The 19,301-nt window shown below is 34.5% G+C and overlaps 1 protein-coding gene across 1 annotated transcript; it reads left to right on the plus strand.

Moving 5' to 3' along the window:
* Positions 1-19,174, plus strand: fkbp5 (FKBP prolyl isomerase 5). Its single transcript, XM_052140580.1, has 11 exons — positions 1-223; positions 4,544-4,676; positions 6,772-6,916; positions 10,270-10,412; positions 10,594-10,708; positions 10,841-10,997; positions 11,844-11,934; positions 12,581-12,664; positions 13,594-13,779; positions 13,867-14,106; positions 14,839-19,174. The coding sequence occupies exons 1-11, from the start codon at positions 192-194 to the stop codon at positions 14,929-14,931; spliced, it is 1,419 nt and encodes a 472-aa protein (XP_051996540.1). The 5' UTR covers positions 1-191; the 3' UTR covers positions 14,932-19,174.
* Positions 19,175-19,301: the final 127 nt, after the last annotated feature.

Genomic DNA, 19,301 nt, shown 5'->3' on the forward strand with positions numbered 1-19,301 from the left:
TCCCCGTCAAAATTTATCGTAGAGCCGTAGCGTTGAGCATTATTTTTGTGGAGAAGAGTAAAATACTGCCGATAGAACATCTAGTACTCTCGCGCTGAGAGGGCGGGCTCATTCCACTTTAAGCCACTAGGCACAGGTTGTATTCGCCGGTAAGACTGAAGATTCAAACGGACGGATACATCGTCAAACACATGAGAGGAACAGGCACCCAAAGGGAAATATTGTAAGTTTGTGTTTCGTGCTTCTTTTTAAAATTCTTATCCTTTCCTTTGCAAGTATACCACAGGAAAATGTCACTTATATTAACATTTCTATGGTCACTGTCTCCAGAATTAGAGGAAGATTAAATGTCACACGATTCTTTGTCATGTGTTTGAACATTTTTATCAGTCATATTCTCTACAAATAGTGTCCCACTTCTCCCAAAAAATTAGGGAATATCTTGTAACACTGAAGATTTTATGCAAAGAAAAAAACATTTAATTAAAGAGAAAGAATCCTATCATTTAATTAAAATACATATTGCTTTGTAATGTGCTGTCGTTCATCATAGCTTGTAGTTATGTGTCAGGATTACGAAACATGAAGGGGACACGAAGCCATCCTTTTCAATACTGATGCGAGAAAACACACTGAATACATACTCTTTTTGTATTGACATTTTATATTATATTTGATATTCATTTATATTCCACATACAGTTTCACTTACACTTTCATTTTTTTTTCTCATCAACCATGAAAGCTGAGCTCATGCAGAAAAAACGAGAAGTGTTTAATTTATTGATAATGTGTTGTCTGTCTGTTCCTTTTCATTTATAATTTGAGATGCTCTGAGAAGTTAGTTTAAAGGTTCCCCTAGATACGGCTTAAAACTTGGTTTAGTTTACCAGCTTTCTGAAGCATTGTTTCATACTATCTGTTTAGACTATAAATCATGTGTCAAGGTAAATGGCAAGTGTATTCTTGTGTATTATTGTCTCTGTCTTTACAAGCTTAGAGGATGTAACCATTTGATACTGAGGACTGGAAAAACTTGTACACTGAAAAACAATTATAACCTAAAAAGGTGCATCATGTGGTAAAATCTAAATGAACAGTTTTTATTCAATTTAAATAGATTAATTAACCACTGAATCAACCTGAATACATTAGGTTACTCCAACAAAACAGGGTTCAGGGTTAGATCAGGCAGAAATAGCTCCTTAAAGTAACACTGCATTGCTCGATCATTTATCTGAATATTAATTAGTGGGGATGTTTAAATATCCTTTAAAATCTCCTTTAAATACTGTTATGGTTATGGCCCTGCTTTCAGTGTCAGAAGCTTTTGACATTTATGGTCCTTATCTTTGTATAATTGTAGATCAGTTTAGATATCATAAATCCAGGAGAGACTGTGTGTCTTACGGGGTGATTAACTTAGAATCCGCATGAATACATGGTGTGTTTCACTGTGGATGGTATGTTCAAGGATGGAATGAGTCAACTGTCTCTGAATGCTCATCTTTATAACAGCAATGTCTGTTGCAAGCTCACCACACTACGGACATCTGAGACTGAGCTAAACTAAGAGCTTTGAAAAGTCAGACCACTTTTAAATAAACAGTATAAAGGCCATTAGTCTGATGTAAAGAAAGAAAGACTTGGGGACAGTCGGCTAGGAAAAAAATAAACTGCCTGCATGTAATGGAGTAGACCACTACATGCAGGCAGACCTAGCAGACACAGAGAGACAGTGATAAGAGAGTTGGAGAAAACCGAGAAAAATATAAGCTGATAAGTACAGTGGGTGAGGCACATAATACCAGGCTAAATCTACAAAACATAAGTGGAAACACTTTACAATAAGGTTCTATTTGTGACATTAGTTAACAACATTAATTAACATGATCTAACAATGAACAACACTTTTACAGCATTTAATAATTTAGTTAATGTTAATTTCAACATTTACTATAAAACATTTTAAGTCATAAAATGAATTTGGTAACATTAATGCACTAAGAATTAACATGAACTAACAAAGAAGAGTTTTATTTTTATTAACCAACATGAACAACGATGAAGAAATTCTGTAAAAAAATGTATAGGAAATAGAGAATATATTAAAACAGAGAGGTTGTTACTCTTGTGTTTGTGTGCAGTTACAGTTGAAGTCAGAAGTTTACATACACCTTAGTCAAATACATTTAAACTCGGTTTTTCACAATTCCTGACATTTAATCATAGAAAACACTCCCTGTCTTAGGTCAGTTTGGATCACTACTTTATTTTAAGAATGTGAAATGTCAGAATAATAGTACAGTAGAGAGAATTATTTTATTTATTTCATCACATTCCCAGTGGGTCAGAAGTTTGCATACAATTTGTTAGTATTTGGTAGCATTGCTGTTAAATTGTTTAACTTTATAAACATAAAACCACTGGTTTTATAAAATTGTTTCATAAAATAAAAACCACTTGACTTGACTTGACTTGAACTTGGGTCAAACAAGCTTTACACAATAAGTTGCTGGAATTTTGGCCCATTACTCCAGACAGAACTGGTGTAACCGAGTCAGGTTTGTAGGCCTCCTTAATTGCACATGCTTTTTCAGTTCTGCCTACCAATTTACTATCGGAATGAGGTCACGGCTTTGTGATGGCCACTCCAATACCTTGACTTTGTTGTCCTTAAGCCATTTTGCTTGTTGCCATTGTCCATTTGGAAGACCCATTTGCGACCGAGCTTTAACTTCCTGGCTGATGTCTTGAGATGTTGCTTCAATATATCCACATAATTTTCCTTACTCAAGATGCCATCTATTTTGTGATGTGCACCAGTCCCTCCCGCAGCAAAGCACCCCCACAACATGATGCTGCCACCCCCATGCTTCAGGATCGAGATGGTGTTCTTCGGCTTGAAGCCTCACCCATTCTCCTCCAAACATAACAATGGTCATTATGGCCAAATAGTTCTTTGTCCCCATGTGCACTTGCAAACTGTAGTCTTGCTTTTTTATGGCGGTTTTGGAGCAGTGGCTTCTTCTTTGCGGAGAAGCCTTTCAGGTTATGTTGATATAAGACTTGCTTTACTGTGGATATAGATACTTGTCTACCTGTTTCCTCCAGCATCTTCACAAGGTCCTTTGCTGTTGTTTTGGGATTGATTTGCACTTTTCACACCAAACTACTTTAATCTCGAGGAGACAGAATGTGTCTCCGTCCTGAGTGGTATGATTGGCCCACAAATGCTGTAGGCTAATTATTTAATTTAGAACACATGCCCTAACCCATCTTGCCCCATTTAAGAAAAATGCCCTTTTTCTGTGAACACATTTCAAACTTTCGGTTAAACTCTGCCTTCATTATAATGTATAATTGACTCTTGCCTGAATGGATGCATTGTGGTTTTATGTGGGCACTTATTTACAGCTATTGCAAAAACATTATGATTTTGGAATTTTAGTTTGGAGGATAAAATTCACAAAATGATTTCTTATTGAGGAGAGTTTTAAACTATGTTTTTGAAACCAACATAAAAAATACCAGCTAGAGAAACACGCACATTTGTGATGTGACTTCTGAATCATCTAAAACACTTTAAGACTGAGATGTAACCCTTGTAACTTGGCCCGGTCTCCCTTTACCACTATTGGCCACCTCTTGCAAACATTTCAATCCAAGATCTATTTTACAAAGAGCACTCTGCTTTCTAGGAATGTCCCATAAAAAATACACTTATTTATAGGGTTGTTTGTAGTCTTTTATCTAGGTATGTGCTGCTTATGCACTGATGGGATTTTCCTTCGACAGATAATTGATTCCTATAACCTTGTTTGTGTGTGTGTGTAGATAAAAATTAAGGTATTTTATTGAGTCTTGAGTCATTGTAGGATCTCTCCACCTTAAGAAGAGTAGAATGGACTAAATGTTCCCTTCTCATTTACGTTTTGTTCCTGTATGTTTTTATAGGTTTACTGACATAAATCTCACAAGACATCCTTCTCCATAATCTGAACATGTGCCAGGAACTGTGAATACTGTAAAAGGAACACAGTGTTCTGCTGCACGTGTTCACAAGCTTTAGTGTGCACTCAAATACACATACCATCAAACTCTACACACGCACAAATACATACTGTATTCACACATATACAAGAACCAATTAAATTTTTTTTATTGGAAGATAAAAACAATTAAGCCAATCTTGTGAAAGATGTGAAAACACAATGACACATATACATATGTGCATTTTTGTTTTTACATTTTAATGTGTCTTTTTACATTATGTATGTAAGCTTTGCTTAGCTTAGGTTTGATATAGAAGTAAAACAAGTCAGTGTTTTAACAGAAGCATTGCAAAATGTTTTTATATGAATACGTCATACATAATGTATTTTCTTTTTACTTTGCCTGTTTGAGAATGCGCCCCAAATACACAGTATGTAGAAATCTGAAAGATGAATATAAGCATCTGAATTTGTCTTTTGATAGCAATGCCTAACAACATTTGTTTATAGTTGAAAGACTCATATTCAAATACTGTGTTTGTTTTTTAGGGGAACACTGGTATGTGCGAGTGATGAGATGTCATCTTTAGAGGACATTTTTTCCAATAACCAGTGCCCAACTGCTGTCTTTACCTCCCAAGGCACTGATGTCACTCCAAATAGTGACCGGGGTGTATGTAAGGTAATCCAGTCACCACTTTAATTACACTACTGGTCAAAAGTTTTGAAACACTTACTCATTCTTTATTATCATTTTTTTCTTCACATTTTAAAATAATAGTAAAGCGATCAAAACTATGGAACAACATTAAATTATGTTGTGACTAAACAAAATCCAAATAAATATATTTTTTTAAATATTTTAGCATATTCAAAGTAGACAAACTTTGCCTAGAATTGCAGACATGTACTCTTGACATTCCTGAGGTACCACCCTGGGATGCTTTTAAAACAGTATTGAAGGAGTTCCTATCTATGCTTGGCACTTATTGGCTGCTTTTCTTTATTATTTTATTATTTAATACATTTCAAAAACTTTATTTTTTTTCTAATAAAATGTTAGTTTTATAATGAAATAAATTTATATGGTGGCACAATTATATTTTTGTCTACAAAACTCATTTCAAACATTTAATCATACACCTTCAGATCAAAAGTTTTTTAAGATCACGAGAAACATTTCAGTCAGTTTTTCAAAAGTTTTGACCGGTAGTGTATATATATTTGATGTGATATTAAATGTAATATACAAGCTTTAAGTCAGTGGTTCTTAACATTTATTTTTATGAATGTCCTACTTCATTATCTTAACCCAGCACTAAATTATTCAATGACAGATTATGACTTTGGAGTTGGAACTCTTTTCATCATATTCTTATTGATTCAAATGAGTAAACACTTGGAATTTCTGAAGGCAGAGTGTATTTTCTTACACTCCAAAAATATATTTTAGCCTATTTATTATTATCATAATTTTTTTTTTTTTAGGATTTAAGCATTTATATTTCATCTAAAAGAATAGTGTATTTTGCATTAGCCCTTATGAAATTTTAAATGTATTTATTTATTTTTATAGTTTAAACAGTGGTATTTGTAAGAAGACCATAGTAAACACATGGAAGCATGGATCGTATTCGCTACTGTGGATAGATGTAACACGATTTCTATAAAACAAATTATGGCATTTTTGTAATTACAAACAGTAGGCCTACTCTAAACACATGTTAAAACAATAAATCCAAAATATAAACATTTAAAAGTTTTAACAAAAATATGCTATATTCCCTCAATCCTCTAATGTAGCCTATGATAAATTTAATAGAGCTGAAGTAGTGATATGATAATATTTATTATCAATCTATTTCTGCCTAAAGAAAAGTTAGTGTTACTATAGTAAATTCAAGGGTGGTCATTTAGAATTCTGTGCCGAATTCCAATATTTTCCAAGTCTAGCACCATGCTTCTCATTGGTTTTGCAGCGCTACAATGATCAGAGATGCATGTTTAAGAAATTGAGACCGGTCTGTGAGTAAAAACGCACCCAATTTGCACTTGCGTTGCTCTCTTCATTAAGTCGTATTTACTTACAAAGCCATACAGGTGCATTAGTGGATGTTGCGACTTCGCCTGTGTATTTGATGCCGCTAAACCAGATAGGTCGCTAGACTTCAGAATCAGATGAATTCGGTACAAATGTAGAGCAACCCAAATAATGGAGTCTATATAAACAGTTTAATGCAAACAGGAACTTGACGATATATTTGATTAACATGACTGATAAACACCCCCATTTGTAACCTAACACCCCACAGTGGGCATTCAAAGTATGCCAGAGGGCGCTGAGAGCAAATTAGTAGATAGGGGGCTTTAGGTTACAAATGGGGGACGTTTATCAGTCAAGTTAATCAAATCTATCGTCAAGTTCCTGTTTGCATTAAAATGTTTATCTAGACTCCATTATACGTGTTGGTATGCATTTGATGAGAACCCCTGCTATAAGTGATGTTATCAAATTTGCCCTAATTTGCTGGGACATTTTCCATCCACTCATTCATGTTGTTTTTTGTGCTTTTGGACCGTTTATTCCATAAACATAGCACTTTTCTGAAGTGAGCTGTTAGGAGTCTACAGGGCTTTTGTGAAATCCTGATATGCATCAGGGTATTTTGTTTAGACACTGTTTCATCTTCGGAATGGTCTGATTTTAATTAAATTTGAAGAAATATGAGGTTGCCCAAGGATGGACTATTAACTTTTTCTCCAATACTTTTCTAAAGATTGTGAATCAACATGGTGTGGAGGGCGAAAATCCGATGATTGGGGACAAAGTGTGTGTCCACTACACAGGCAGACTCCTTAATGGGAAGAAGTTTGACTCCAGTTTTGACCGGAAGGAACCTTTTGTTTTCAATGTTGGAAAAGGTAGGAGATTCCACAGATTCCTGTTTAAGATATCCAATTCCAACTGGGCCTGTGTGGAAAATGTATTTGCCCCCTTAGTTACTTAATGCCCAAATCTATGAAATTGCATTCATAATGAGGTTCAGCTGGACTACACACACCTAGGCCTGATTACTGCCAGACCTGTTCAATCAAATAAACACATAACTAGAAATTTTTCATCGACATGAAGTTGGCTAAAAGGTCTCACCAAGTAGCACACTATGCCAATGTCTAAATGTTTTTTAGAAATTATGAGGTAAAAGGTGATTGAAATACATCAGTCTAGGAAGGGTTACAAAGCAATTTCAAAGACTCTGGGACTCTAAAGAACCACAGTGAGAGCCATTATCTCCAAATGGACAAAACTTGGCACAGTATTGAAACTTCCCAGAAGTGTCAGAATTTCCAAAATTCCTCCAAGAGCACAGTGACACAGAAGTCACAAAAAAAGCCAAGGACAGCATCCAAGGAACTGCAGTCCACTCTCACATCAATAATTGTCACTGTTCATGATTTCACTATCAGAAAGACACTGGCCAAAAATGGCATCCATGGAAGAGTGGCGAGGTGAAAAAAAACTGCTAACCCAGAAGAACATTAAGGCTCATCTGAATTTTTCCAAAACACACCTTGATGATCGTTAAACCTTTTGGGAGAATGTTCTGTGGACTAATGAGTCAAAAGTGGAACTGTTTGGAAGAAAGGGGTCCCTTTACATCTGGCGTAAATCAAACACAGAATTCCACAAAAAAAAAAATACATCATACCTACAGTCAAGCATGGTGGTGGTAGTGTGATGGTGTGGTGATGCTTTGCTGCCTTACGGCCAAGGGGACTTGCAATAATTGAGGGAAACATAAATTCTGCTCTCTACCAGAAAATTCTAAAGGAGAACGTCTGGTCATCAGTCCATGAGCCCAAGCGCAACTGGATTATGCAGCAAGACAATGATCCAAATAATAGGAGTATTTCTGTCTCTGATTGGCTCAAAAGAAGCTAAATTAAAGTTTTGGAGAGGCCTAGTCAAAGTCCTGACTTCAACCCAACTCTTGATATGCTGTGGCAGGACCTTAAATGGGCAGTTCATGCTCGAAAAGCCTCCACCACAGCATTGTGAAAGACTGATCTCCAGTTATTGGAAGCATTTGGTTGCAGTTGTTGCTGCTAAAGGTGGCACAACCAGCCATTAAGTTTAACAGGGCAGATAGTTTTTCACATGGGTGATATTGATGTTGGATAACCTTTTGCTTCAATAATAAATAAATAAATAATAAATATATATATATTTTATTTTTTTGGAAAACTTTATTTTGTGTTTACTCGGGTTGCCTTTGATTTCTGTTATATCTCGTTTGAAGATCTAAAACAACTAATACACAAAAATAGAAGAAATCAGGAAGGGGCAAATACTTTTTCACAGCACTAACACCACATGTTTTTGACAGATTTAATAGTTCCTTCTCAGATGTGTCTGTTAATTGGAGCTGTCATTCAGCCTGTCATTTAAGCATCAGTTTCATTTTACATGTCCCCACAGCAATCACTTTCAAAGGAAAATAGCATGACTAAAATTCCTGTTTAATGATGCGTGTTGTTACCACTTATTTACTGGTATAATTGCCAAGAACACTATGTTTTTGTTCAGATGAGAGGTGCCTCCCCTATTATGAGTTTTGCTTTTTCATTCTCCAGGAAATATTTAATATTTAATGATAAAGGGTAGTAACACACAATCTTCAGTGAGACTTGCGAATATTGTCACTTTGGTGTTGCATTACTTTTTATTTTTTTAAATAATAATGCATTAGGGAGGCACAAATAACACCTGTTTTGTTGTTGTTGTGAGAACTATTAGAAATATCAACTAAAGCAGGGGGTGTCAAATTGGGGCCTGGGACTCCAAGGGTGCCATAAGGTGTTGCTAGGGGTTCAGCAGAAACCTTAAAATAAAAAAAGGGTGTATACAATTTAAAAAAAGTAAACATGTTCAGAACTTTATATTATACATGTTTCTTAAGACTGCAAATAAATTGAATTAGAAAAATATATTTAATTAAAATATTTTATAAAAATTAAAATTTATGAAAAGTATACATGTACTAATGCATTAATAGTGGGTAGAAAAAAAAAGATATGCTGTCAACTTAATAATGCAAAGTAAAGGTTTTTCATATAATATTTTGTAATTTCTTTAGTAAAATGACTATATGAGCCATTCATTTTTTAGATTTGAATAATATCACGATTGCTGTCTTTATGATATAATACTATAAATATGTGTGTATTCAAATATATACAGTAGCTTCCTTTTTATATTTTTGAAAGGGGGATCATCATATTTTGGGGATCTTGGCATCAACAATTTTGAAAATCCCTACTACAATATTATCTAACATAGAACCACCCTAGCATGAATGAAAAGTAGATAGCTTTGAGCTCATTAAGTATCTGTAAAAATGTTTGCTTTGATAAGTTTAACAGCATTGCAAAAATTACAAACTTCTTAGAAAATATAATAGCTTATCCGCAGTTTTCCTGACCAACCACTGGGCTCCGCCGTAATGATTCTAATTGCCGCTAGACTGTTTTCTGTCTCCAGACTCCATAAGAAGCAATGTAAAAACAACCAAAATGAGCATTCCAGACAGAGAACATCCATTTTAAGTTTTAGTCAGAGTATACATCAGCCTAGGCTCAGCTTGTGCAGTTGTGGGCTGTCATAACAACTCAAATTAGTTTATTTTATCAACGTAACGAACCTCAGGCCATCCTGTTATGTGATCTACCCACTCCTTAAACTTTGACAGGTGAGGCACTGTCACATAACGTCATCAAAACTCTCTAAAGTATTGGCATTATAGAGCCACTTGCTTTTTTTTTGTCATTTTTTCAAACTTAAGATCCTAAACATCACATTTTCTACTAAAAACATGCCGATGCGAGTGAAAACACTGGAGTCTGAAAATAGGCTGCCGTTATGAATCCTGGTGGATACACTGAAAATAGTAAACCTAAAAATATTTTTTGGTTAATGTTAGCATCTAAATTAGCTGGGTTTTATTAAAGTCAAAAATATAATTTATTACTGAATTAACCTTAATTTATTAGGTTACATCATTAAAACTATTTTGTATGTGTTTGATCAGGTAGAGATGACTCCTCTACAATAAGTTATGTCCTTTAACTGGCCATTTGTTGAAAAAGAAGACGCAATGTTGCAAAGTGCTCAGTATTTTTCTGATATTAAGTTTGTTTTGCCCTAACAGAGTTTCCTGAAGTATAATGTTTAAGTATTGAATATTCATAAATGTTTGTCTGGCTGATTCATACAGGTCAGGTGATCAAAGCATTGGACATTGGTGTGTGTTCAATGCAGAAAGGAGAAGTTTGCTTGCTGCTCTGCAAGCCTGAATATGCTTATGGTTCATCTGGTAGCCCCCCAAAGGTCCCTCCTAATGCCACTCTTGTGTTTGAGGTGGGTACAACAAGAATGTAAATAATCAAAGCTATCAGAGGTAAACTGTGTGAAAAAACATGTTCATAGACAACAAGTATTTATCTCTGTAGTACAATGTTAAATGCTAAATATGAAAAGCCTCATTTGGTGTAAGCTTGTTATGCTTAAAAGTACAATTACTCCCTATTCCCACAATTAGATTGAGCTGTTGAGCTTCAGAGGAGAGGATCTTACAGAGGATGGCGGAATCATTAGGAGAATAAAGGTCAAAGGTGAAGGCTATAACAATCCGAATGAAGGGGCCACAGTCCATGGTAAGCCCAAGAATTTTTTATTATTACAATATGGTTGTTATTCCTATATAAACAATGTGTTCACATGATCTCTGCCCTTTTTGGATGCAGTATTGATTTGGATTACAATGATGTTTGGTCTGTGGTCAACAGTACACTTGAAGGGTTGGCGTGGAGGTCGTTTATTTGAGTCTCGCGATGTAATTTTTGTGGTGGGAGAATCAGAGGATGAGGGTGTTCCTTTAGGAGTGGACAGGGCCATGGAGAAAATGCGAAAGGGGGAATGCTGTTTATTATACCTAAAACCCAAGTAAGTAGAGCTATTCTGTTCAGATTGTTTATTTAAAAACTCATCTCATAAATAGATATTCAGTAAAAAATATTGATAACAATTTACAAGAACGTTATATTTGTAAATGCATTAGGTATCATGAACTTACAATGAACAATAGTTTTTAATAGCATTTATTAATCATGGATAATGTTAGGTTATAAAAATGCAATTGTTTAAATGTATGGTCATGTTAATTCATAATGCATAAACTAATGTTAATGTATACAACTTGTATATTTTTTTAATTATTAATATACATTAATATTAACATTTAATATTAATAATAAGTGCTATAAAAGTATTGTTCATTTTTAGTTCAGTAATGTACTTAAATGTAGTCAACAAATACAACCTTTCTGTAAAGTGTTACTGGGTTAAGTTAAAAATTATTCTTCACCATTCTTCACAATAAAAAAATTCCTCACAACTTATTTGTAGCTTCATTTCAAACTTATTACTGAGAACATTTGAGAACAGTGATGCAATTTGTGGACGTTTTGTTTGCTGTTAATACTGTTTTCCTTTGCTGTTGCTGTTATTCCATATGCAAATATTTTATTAATTTATGTGAGCAACTGTATGAAAACAGACATGTCAAAACATCATGATTGTTCTTGAATGTATACAAGGTCTTCAAAAATAACACACCAAATTCAGCATCATGTAAACCAACATACAAATATCAGACATTTGCATGCCCAATGTCTACCTGTATCTGAACTTGAATCATCAACCTTAACTGTTTTCATAACAATCTTACATGAGTTGTCCTTTTTCGTATGAGTTTTTCCCTTTTTCTGACTCAGTCTGTTATGCTTGCAGGTACGGTTATGGCAAAGAGGGTAAGGCAGAATATGAGATCGGATCAAATGCAGAACTGCTGTATGAGGTGACCCTTAAAGATTTTGAAAAGGTGAGATCTTCCATTGTAGACCCAATTTGTTAAATTTTTGTGTCGTTTAGAAATATATATTAGTTGATATACTTTGGGAAAGCTTTGATATGCCATACTTCATCTAAAACAAATTTAAATTGCATTTAGTCAATTATTTTATGATTAATATGCATGCAGCTCCCCCCCACATTAAACTGTATTAATTGAGAGACTATGTAAAAATGTGTACCATTAAATACTTTTAAAATTAAAATTTTCACACTGCAGTACAATTTAAAATGATTTATTGAAGACAACAGGTGCTTAAAAAAAGTGAAAAACAAAAGAAATGGTGGACTAAACACTTTCCCTTATACATACATGGATTTGAATCTAACATTTTGATGCTGATAAAAAAGAAATCCATTAGTAAATGTCCAAAGTACATTAAAAATGTTTCATACATTTTCTAATTAAGTTTAAATTGTATTGAATAAATGGGATTAGCTAAGTTGAATAAAAATATTTTTTAAACAAATACGTTCTTGAACCAATAGTACAAAGTTCCAGAATACAGATAAAGGGTGCCCTCTAATGGTCAATGCTCTAATCTCATCTAATGCTCTAATTGACAGAAAAAACAGAACACATGGATACATTGACAATTTGACTTATTTTTCCACAGGCCAAAGAATCCTGGGAAATGGACCTTAAAGAGAAAATTGATTGTGCCGTTTTTGTCAAACAAAAAGGGACACAGTATTTCAAGGTTTGCAGACTGTATTTCCCATACACTTACAGTACTGTGCAAAAGTTTTAGGCACATAAGATGTTTCACAAAAGCATTTGACTTAAGATGGCTATTTATATCTTCAGCTTTAGAGTGTCAATAGGACATGTAAATGTTAGACTCCCAAACATTACTTTTGCAAATAGAAAAGATTAGAATAGAAGAACAGGGAGCCCTGCAACAGATGTCATGACCCCCACAAAGCCCCCACTGAACATTGTGTCAGTCTGAGATTACATAAAGAGACATACGCAATTGAGACAGTTTAAATAGATAGAAGAACTGTGGCAAATTTTGCAAGAAGCTTGGAACATCCTATCTGCCAACAACCAAGAAAAACGGGTTGTACTAGGTACACATGTACCTAGTAGAATTGGTGCTGCTTTAAAGGCAAAGGGGATCACACCGAATATTGATTTAGCTTTGTATGACATTAAGTGATGAATGAAAACTATTTATGTCATTATTTTTGAAGACATCCTCACTATGCAACATTGTTCACAAGTGCCTAAAACTTTTGCACAGTACTGTATTTTTGTCATTACATACAGTGCAATATTATTCAATGCCCTAAACTGGTCTACTGTTACTTTTTATTAATGACTTTAGTGTTATTATTTATGAATTCATTAACAAATATTATTTGTTATGTATCTTTTGTAATAAAGACCCTAATTGAGAATTGAAGCCATTGAAGTCTATAGAATATTATACTGTATTTAATTTGAATGCTAATGCATTATATTAACATTTATGCAGATGTATTTGTACAAAACAACTTATAGTGCATTAAATGTACATATTTTATTAGTTAAAGTTTTCCCTAGGAATCTATTATACTGTATGCTGTTGCTTGATTTGATGGTAGCAGTTAGGTGATTGACAGTTCTCTTATACTGTACGTTCAGGCTGGACTGTACAACCATGCTGTAATTCAGTACCAGCGGATTGTGATCTGGTTAGAGATGGAGTGTGGGGCAGGAATGGAGCAGCTGCAAGCCATCCAGGCACTCCTTTTAGTGGCCCATCTGAATCTGGCCCTGTGCTACCTGCGCTTGCGCGAGTACTCTCAGGCTGTGGAGAACTGCAATAAGGTAGTGTCAAACTGTACATATTCAGTGTGGTTGAAAGTGATAGATTCTATGTTTTTCTTACTGTTTCACACTGGTTATGGTTGCTAGGTGATGGAGCTGGACCCAGAGAATGAGAAAGCTCTGTATCGGCGTGGTGAAGCACGTCTGTTACGGAATGAGTTCAGCCTGGCCCTTGGAGACTTCAGGCAGGTTCTGCAAGTCAACTCCTTCAACCGTGCTGCCCGCAGCCAGATCGCCATCTGTAAGTGCAAGATTCGGGAGCACCATGAGCGTGATAAGAAGATTTATGCAAATATGTTCCAGAGGTTTGCCGAACACGATGCCAAGGTATGCCTGCTATCACAATGGCCAGATGGAAAAGATTTAATAAGAGACAAATACCCTTGCGGTGCAGTTTTTGGAATGCAGCATTAGTAATTGCGTAATCCAAATAAATTCTTTAACTGAATTAACAATGCTCTTGTTGTACTCGACCAAGCTAACTCTATTCAATAACTCTAATACAACCAAGAGGCTCAGACATAATCTTTGGGTAAGGCTCATTGACATTTTGCCACATTAATCAGGTTAACAAATGTAATTTTATTATGTTTAATTAGGAATTGCGGTAACAATTTACAGTAAGGTTGCATAAGTTAACAATTTAATAAAGTAGTGAACATGAACTAAAAATGAACAATCATTTTACTGAATTTATTAATATCAGTTAATTTATACATATACACTAATACACTTTTTTACATTAAAAGATGTATATGTTTACATTAGTTGATGCATTATAACTTACATGAAATAACAATGAATAATAGTATATTTATAAACTAACATTAACAAATTATGTAAAAATATTGTTTATTGTATTTCATTATACCTAATGCAATAACTAATGTTTATAAATCAAACGTTTTGCAAAATGTTCTAGTAAATACGGTTCTCCTCTTTACCCTTATTTTATCCTACATGCTTAGATTTCTTCCACATTACATAATATTATCTCAAATGTTATTTTCTGAGTATTCTGGTTAGTTTCAGCTGTTTAAAATCTGCCTTTGTTTGTAGGTGGGCAAATTAAAAAGGAAGAAAGACAGTGGACTTTCAGATCAGAATAAGCAGAGCCTAAAGAGTCCTCGTCTAAGTCAGGATGGCTCCTAAAGCTCAGGATGCTTCTTTGTGGCCCCAAGTAAGAAGGTCAGGCTGTGGGATGGCAGGTCCTTCCACGTTTGCACCATGAGAGAGGCAGTGGGTAGGGGCACAGATGAGCCCCTATAAACCTTGACCTCTTCATCTCTTGGACTGAAAACAGATGATGGGAAAGATTCTAATAAAGGTTTTTAGAGGAACTGAGGAACTGCATACCTAAATGGCATTCCTACAAAAACAAACAAACAAAACCAAAATGCACAATTCTATGACCACCTGTAAACCTTGACGGTGAAAACCTTTGCTCTAAGAAAGGCATTCACCAGCTGCATTATGGTTTGATATTATACTGCATTATAAACTTGAATACAACCTAGTACCTTACCATGTAATGTACAGTATTCAATGTTATTACATTGACTGTGTGCATAATCAGATTAGAAGTTTAAATTTGCACTGGTGAGGTGTGTACCAGAGACTTGTTGTTCTTCTTTTGTATTATATTTGTACAAGTGTGTATGACATTTAGATGCAAGTGACAATAGTAGATAGCTGGACTTAGAAGTGCAATCCTCCTGCTGGGAAAACCTATTTTGCGACTCTCCCTGCTATATCCCGTGAGGTTGAGTCGCTGCAGGCTAACACACACATTTGATACTTTTGCATGGTTCTTTACTGCATTCTGGGAACTTTGCATATATGGGAATAAAATTCAAAATATAAGTAGGTTAGATGTAACCGGTGTTGGGAGTAATATGATAAAACTAACACGCGTTACGTAATCAGTTTTTTTTTTTTTTTGAGGAATGAGTAAAGTAAAACATTTTTTTTATTTTAGACCATAATATCGGAGTTACTTTTTAAATAAGGTAACGCATTGCTTTAACGCATTGCTCTACTGTCCCTGTATTGTGAGAAATCAAGTGTGGAAACTTCAGGGAGGAGACACAGTACATGATTGGCATTGTATTACTATTGTGTGAGACCAGAGACTATTTAGCAGAAAGAGAAGTGTCACTTCTATTTAAATGAATGGGAGAAATTGGAACGCCCAAATAAGAAGCTCTAGCATCCAACATCAATGGGTGTAGAAATGAATTCCCGCCTTGCAGGGAAAAGAGTCAATCACCTTTTAGATACAGACGTCGTCGGTCAAGCAACTCGCTATTGCGCATGCGTTTTATTTATTTATTTATGTATTTTTTTAAATAGCGTGATACGAGGTCACCAACATTCGGTTGGATGAAACGCGATTAATAACGTGTGTTAATACACACTGCATTAAAAAAAAATCAGTTAACGCGTTTGGGCAGAGGGATTATAAGACTAGTCTTCCACTAGACACGACATGATACACAGGGTGAAATACTCGCTCAATTCACGGGCTAATGCAGCCGAACTGCTCCGTGTTACAGCTCCCCTTAACTGGGAGAATGGGACGAGAAAAGCTGAGTCTGTATCAGCAACGTTCTACAGGAATTGTGTACGCAGAAAAAAATGGCTTAATTTCTAAAAAATATTTAATATTTTTTTATAATAAACAAGTAATTTGACTCATAAAACAAACCGTTATTATGATATTTTGGTAGCTTTAAAAACAATTCTATTCAAGTTGTATCAACATGCGCCTTTGAAGTTGTGGCGTCAGTACGCACCGTGGATCACCTCAAAACAAACGTGCACTGAGATGACAAGTGAAAAATATTCATCAGACTTATTCCTTGAACATGTTAGGCTGGCATTACCACTGAATTTTATCCTGACTTTTGAAAAACATCTTAAGTTGACAGATATGATGCAGGTTCAAGTGTTGGACTTTGCTGCTTTAGGTAAGACAGTGTATTCTTCATTATTCATATTGCTGTCATGTTGATGGAAAAACAAATCATGCATATTCTTGTTATTGATTCTTTATTTTAAATATGATGTGAAGACCGTTTCTTCACTTTCTAAATATCTGTTTGATTGTTTTGACATGTGTTGTACAGTAGCTAGCATGACCTATAGTGTCTCTTGTATGCAATGCATGGCTTATTTGTATGGAATGCATAGCAGAAGAGAAAGTGGCTGGTGAGAAAAGAGTACCGCAAAATTAACGCTTTACATTCTATAAAATTTTTTTTTTTAATTAAGTTTCTTTAAGGAGTAAAGCAATATTCTAACGAGTTACTTTTAAAAGTAACAGTACCCAACACTGAATGTAACCTGCGACCCGGTTGGTATCCTTGAAGTCCATTGGTTGCATTTTGGAGCTCAGTTCTCACTCAGTTTGAAGCATCAAGGATAAAATGCTTTTAGACAAATCTTTTGAATAATAGGAATATTTCAAAATAAATTTACTCTTTTAACCCACTTGTTTATTTGATCAAATACTAACTTGTGTGGTTTGCATTTTTTTTTTTTTTTTTTTTTTACGTTGTTCCCTGTTTCATAGTTGAAATAACGATAATAAATGGTTTGCTAACAATGTTTGTGTTTACAGTTTGATGCATTACAGCAGGCCTGTCAATAAATATTGAAAAAGAAAACCTAATGTTTAAACTATTTTTGTACACTTTTACTGTGAACCAAGTAATTCATTTACAGTATGAAAATGTTTGTAGAAGAGGCAAGTTGTAATAGAATATATGCATATATAGTTATAAAAATATATAAGAAATTGTAATTTTGTGCAAAAATGTTTTTACATTTTTTAAATAAGCACAAACAAATGTTTTCCCAGCTACACAGAGAGTGTTTCAAAGTACTGTTTAATTTTGTAAATAAATGCCACCCAAACTTTTAATAGAGAGAAAGATTAAAACGGAATAAGAGCAAATTATCCTGTTGATCTTTCCAAATCATCTTCAGGCAGAGAACAACCATTTTCAGTCATTTTAATTGTTGATTCGAGAACATCATTTATTGAAATCTTATGGCACAATATCAAACATAAATTATATTAAATGTTCTACAGTTATTCCCTAAAAATATACATTTTACAAAAAAGATATGCTGTTTATTGAAAGCAGATTTAAGTAGCAAAATATGATTCTGTTTGGACATTTAATATGTACTGTTGAGAAAATATATTAATATTTGTAACATACTAACACCAAAATATTCCTAAACCACAAGCATCGCCAGAGACTATATAGCCTGAGATGGAGCATGTGTATTAAAATGGATGGAACACTCAATATGACAGATGTAGAACAGAAAGTCCTGCCTTACGGGTAAAAGCGCCAAATAAAATGTTAGATAAAGACATCACATGTCAGTCAACTTAAGCCGAACCAGTCTGGAAAAATAGCATTTTTAGTGTTATCTGAGCTAAAGCAGCACAATTTATGATACCATTATTGTCAGATTTTACTGCAGATTTGAAATGTGTCATTTGATTGTAATTTTGACCAACCATTTTGGAGTCTTTCTTCATTCAAGTAGATAGGAGCTGTACTTTTATGCTGCTTGTATCCATAGAAAATAGCTGCCAGAGAGCATTCCCAAGATGGCTGCTGCATGAACAAACTTGAAAGGGACTTTGGCATCCCCCATAGGGACAGCAGGACAGGAGAGCATGATAAATCCATAAAAACAAACATATTCTTCAAAATAAAAAAAATTCCAATATACTGTTATGCTCCTGGTTTAAGTTTTGGACTTTTCATTTAATGAACCAAACAAGCCTTGCAATTCTGTCACTAGGGAAAGCGAGCCACTCTGGTTAAACCATTACAAGCAGTTTGAAGTCTCTCTAACTAAAAATAACACATTATCTAAGGTTTTCTAATCATATACTGTAATGTGAATGGTCCCTTCCCATATTATTGTAATGTTTTACAGTAGCAGCTATGGTCATTGCCATCTTCTTCAGAAGGACTGATATCTTGCAACTGCTTATAATAACTGCAACAGTGACATGACGTTAAGGATGAAACTGAAGATTCCTTCATATACAGTTCTACTAAATGGAAGTTGCGCTCAATCTAAAATTAGTGCAATAGGCATGGTAACTCGTTTCCAGTTTAGATTGCCTGATATCTGAGAAAGTAACATTCAAAAACCAAAATACTGTTTATGATCTTCTACTATCCATGTTGCCTTCTTGAAATCTCACGTGATTGTGTATCTTTAGAGGCATTAACAATATCTACAATTGTCTCAATTACAGATAAAGGATGTGTTTTTAAAAACTTCCCTATCAGTGACAGGACATGTTGTACTTTCTGATGTCACATTATTTTCATGTTTAATAAAGTATATTTTATCCCCATCATTATTGAATCCTCGTTTTATATTTAAATTATTTAAATAATTAGTTATTGTGTGCATTCATAGACATACTATTTTAGTATTACGGTTCACTTGCATGATCAATGGAGGCTGTACAATATAATATA

Source organism: Xyrauchen texanus, chromosome 13 (assembly GCF_025860055.1).
Source record: "Xyrauchen texanus isolate HMW12.3.18 chromosome 13, RBS_HiC_50CHRs, whole genome shotgun sequence".
In the NCBI taxonomy this organism is placed as follows: Eukaryota; Metazoa; Chordata; class Actinopteri; order Cypriniformes; family Catostomidae; genus Xyrauchen; species Xyrauchen texanus.

Bases quoted from the DNA above. Each gene is read 5' to 3' on its own strand.
- fkbp5 (XM_052140580.1), top strand. From the start codon at position 192: ATGAGAGGAACAGGCACCCAAAGGGAAATATT. The intron at 224-4,543 runs GTAAGTTTGTGT...TTTGTTTTTTAG, and splicing joins GGCACCCAAAGGGAAATATT to GGGAACACTGGTATGTGCGA. The intron at 11,935-12,580 runs GTGAGATCTTCC...ATTTTTCCACAG, and splicing joins CCCTTAAAGATTTTGAAAAG to GCCAAAGAATCCTGGGAAAT.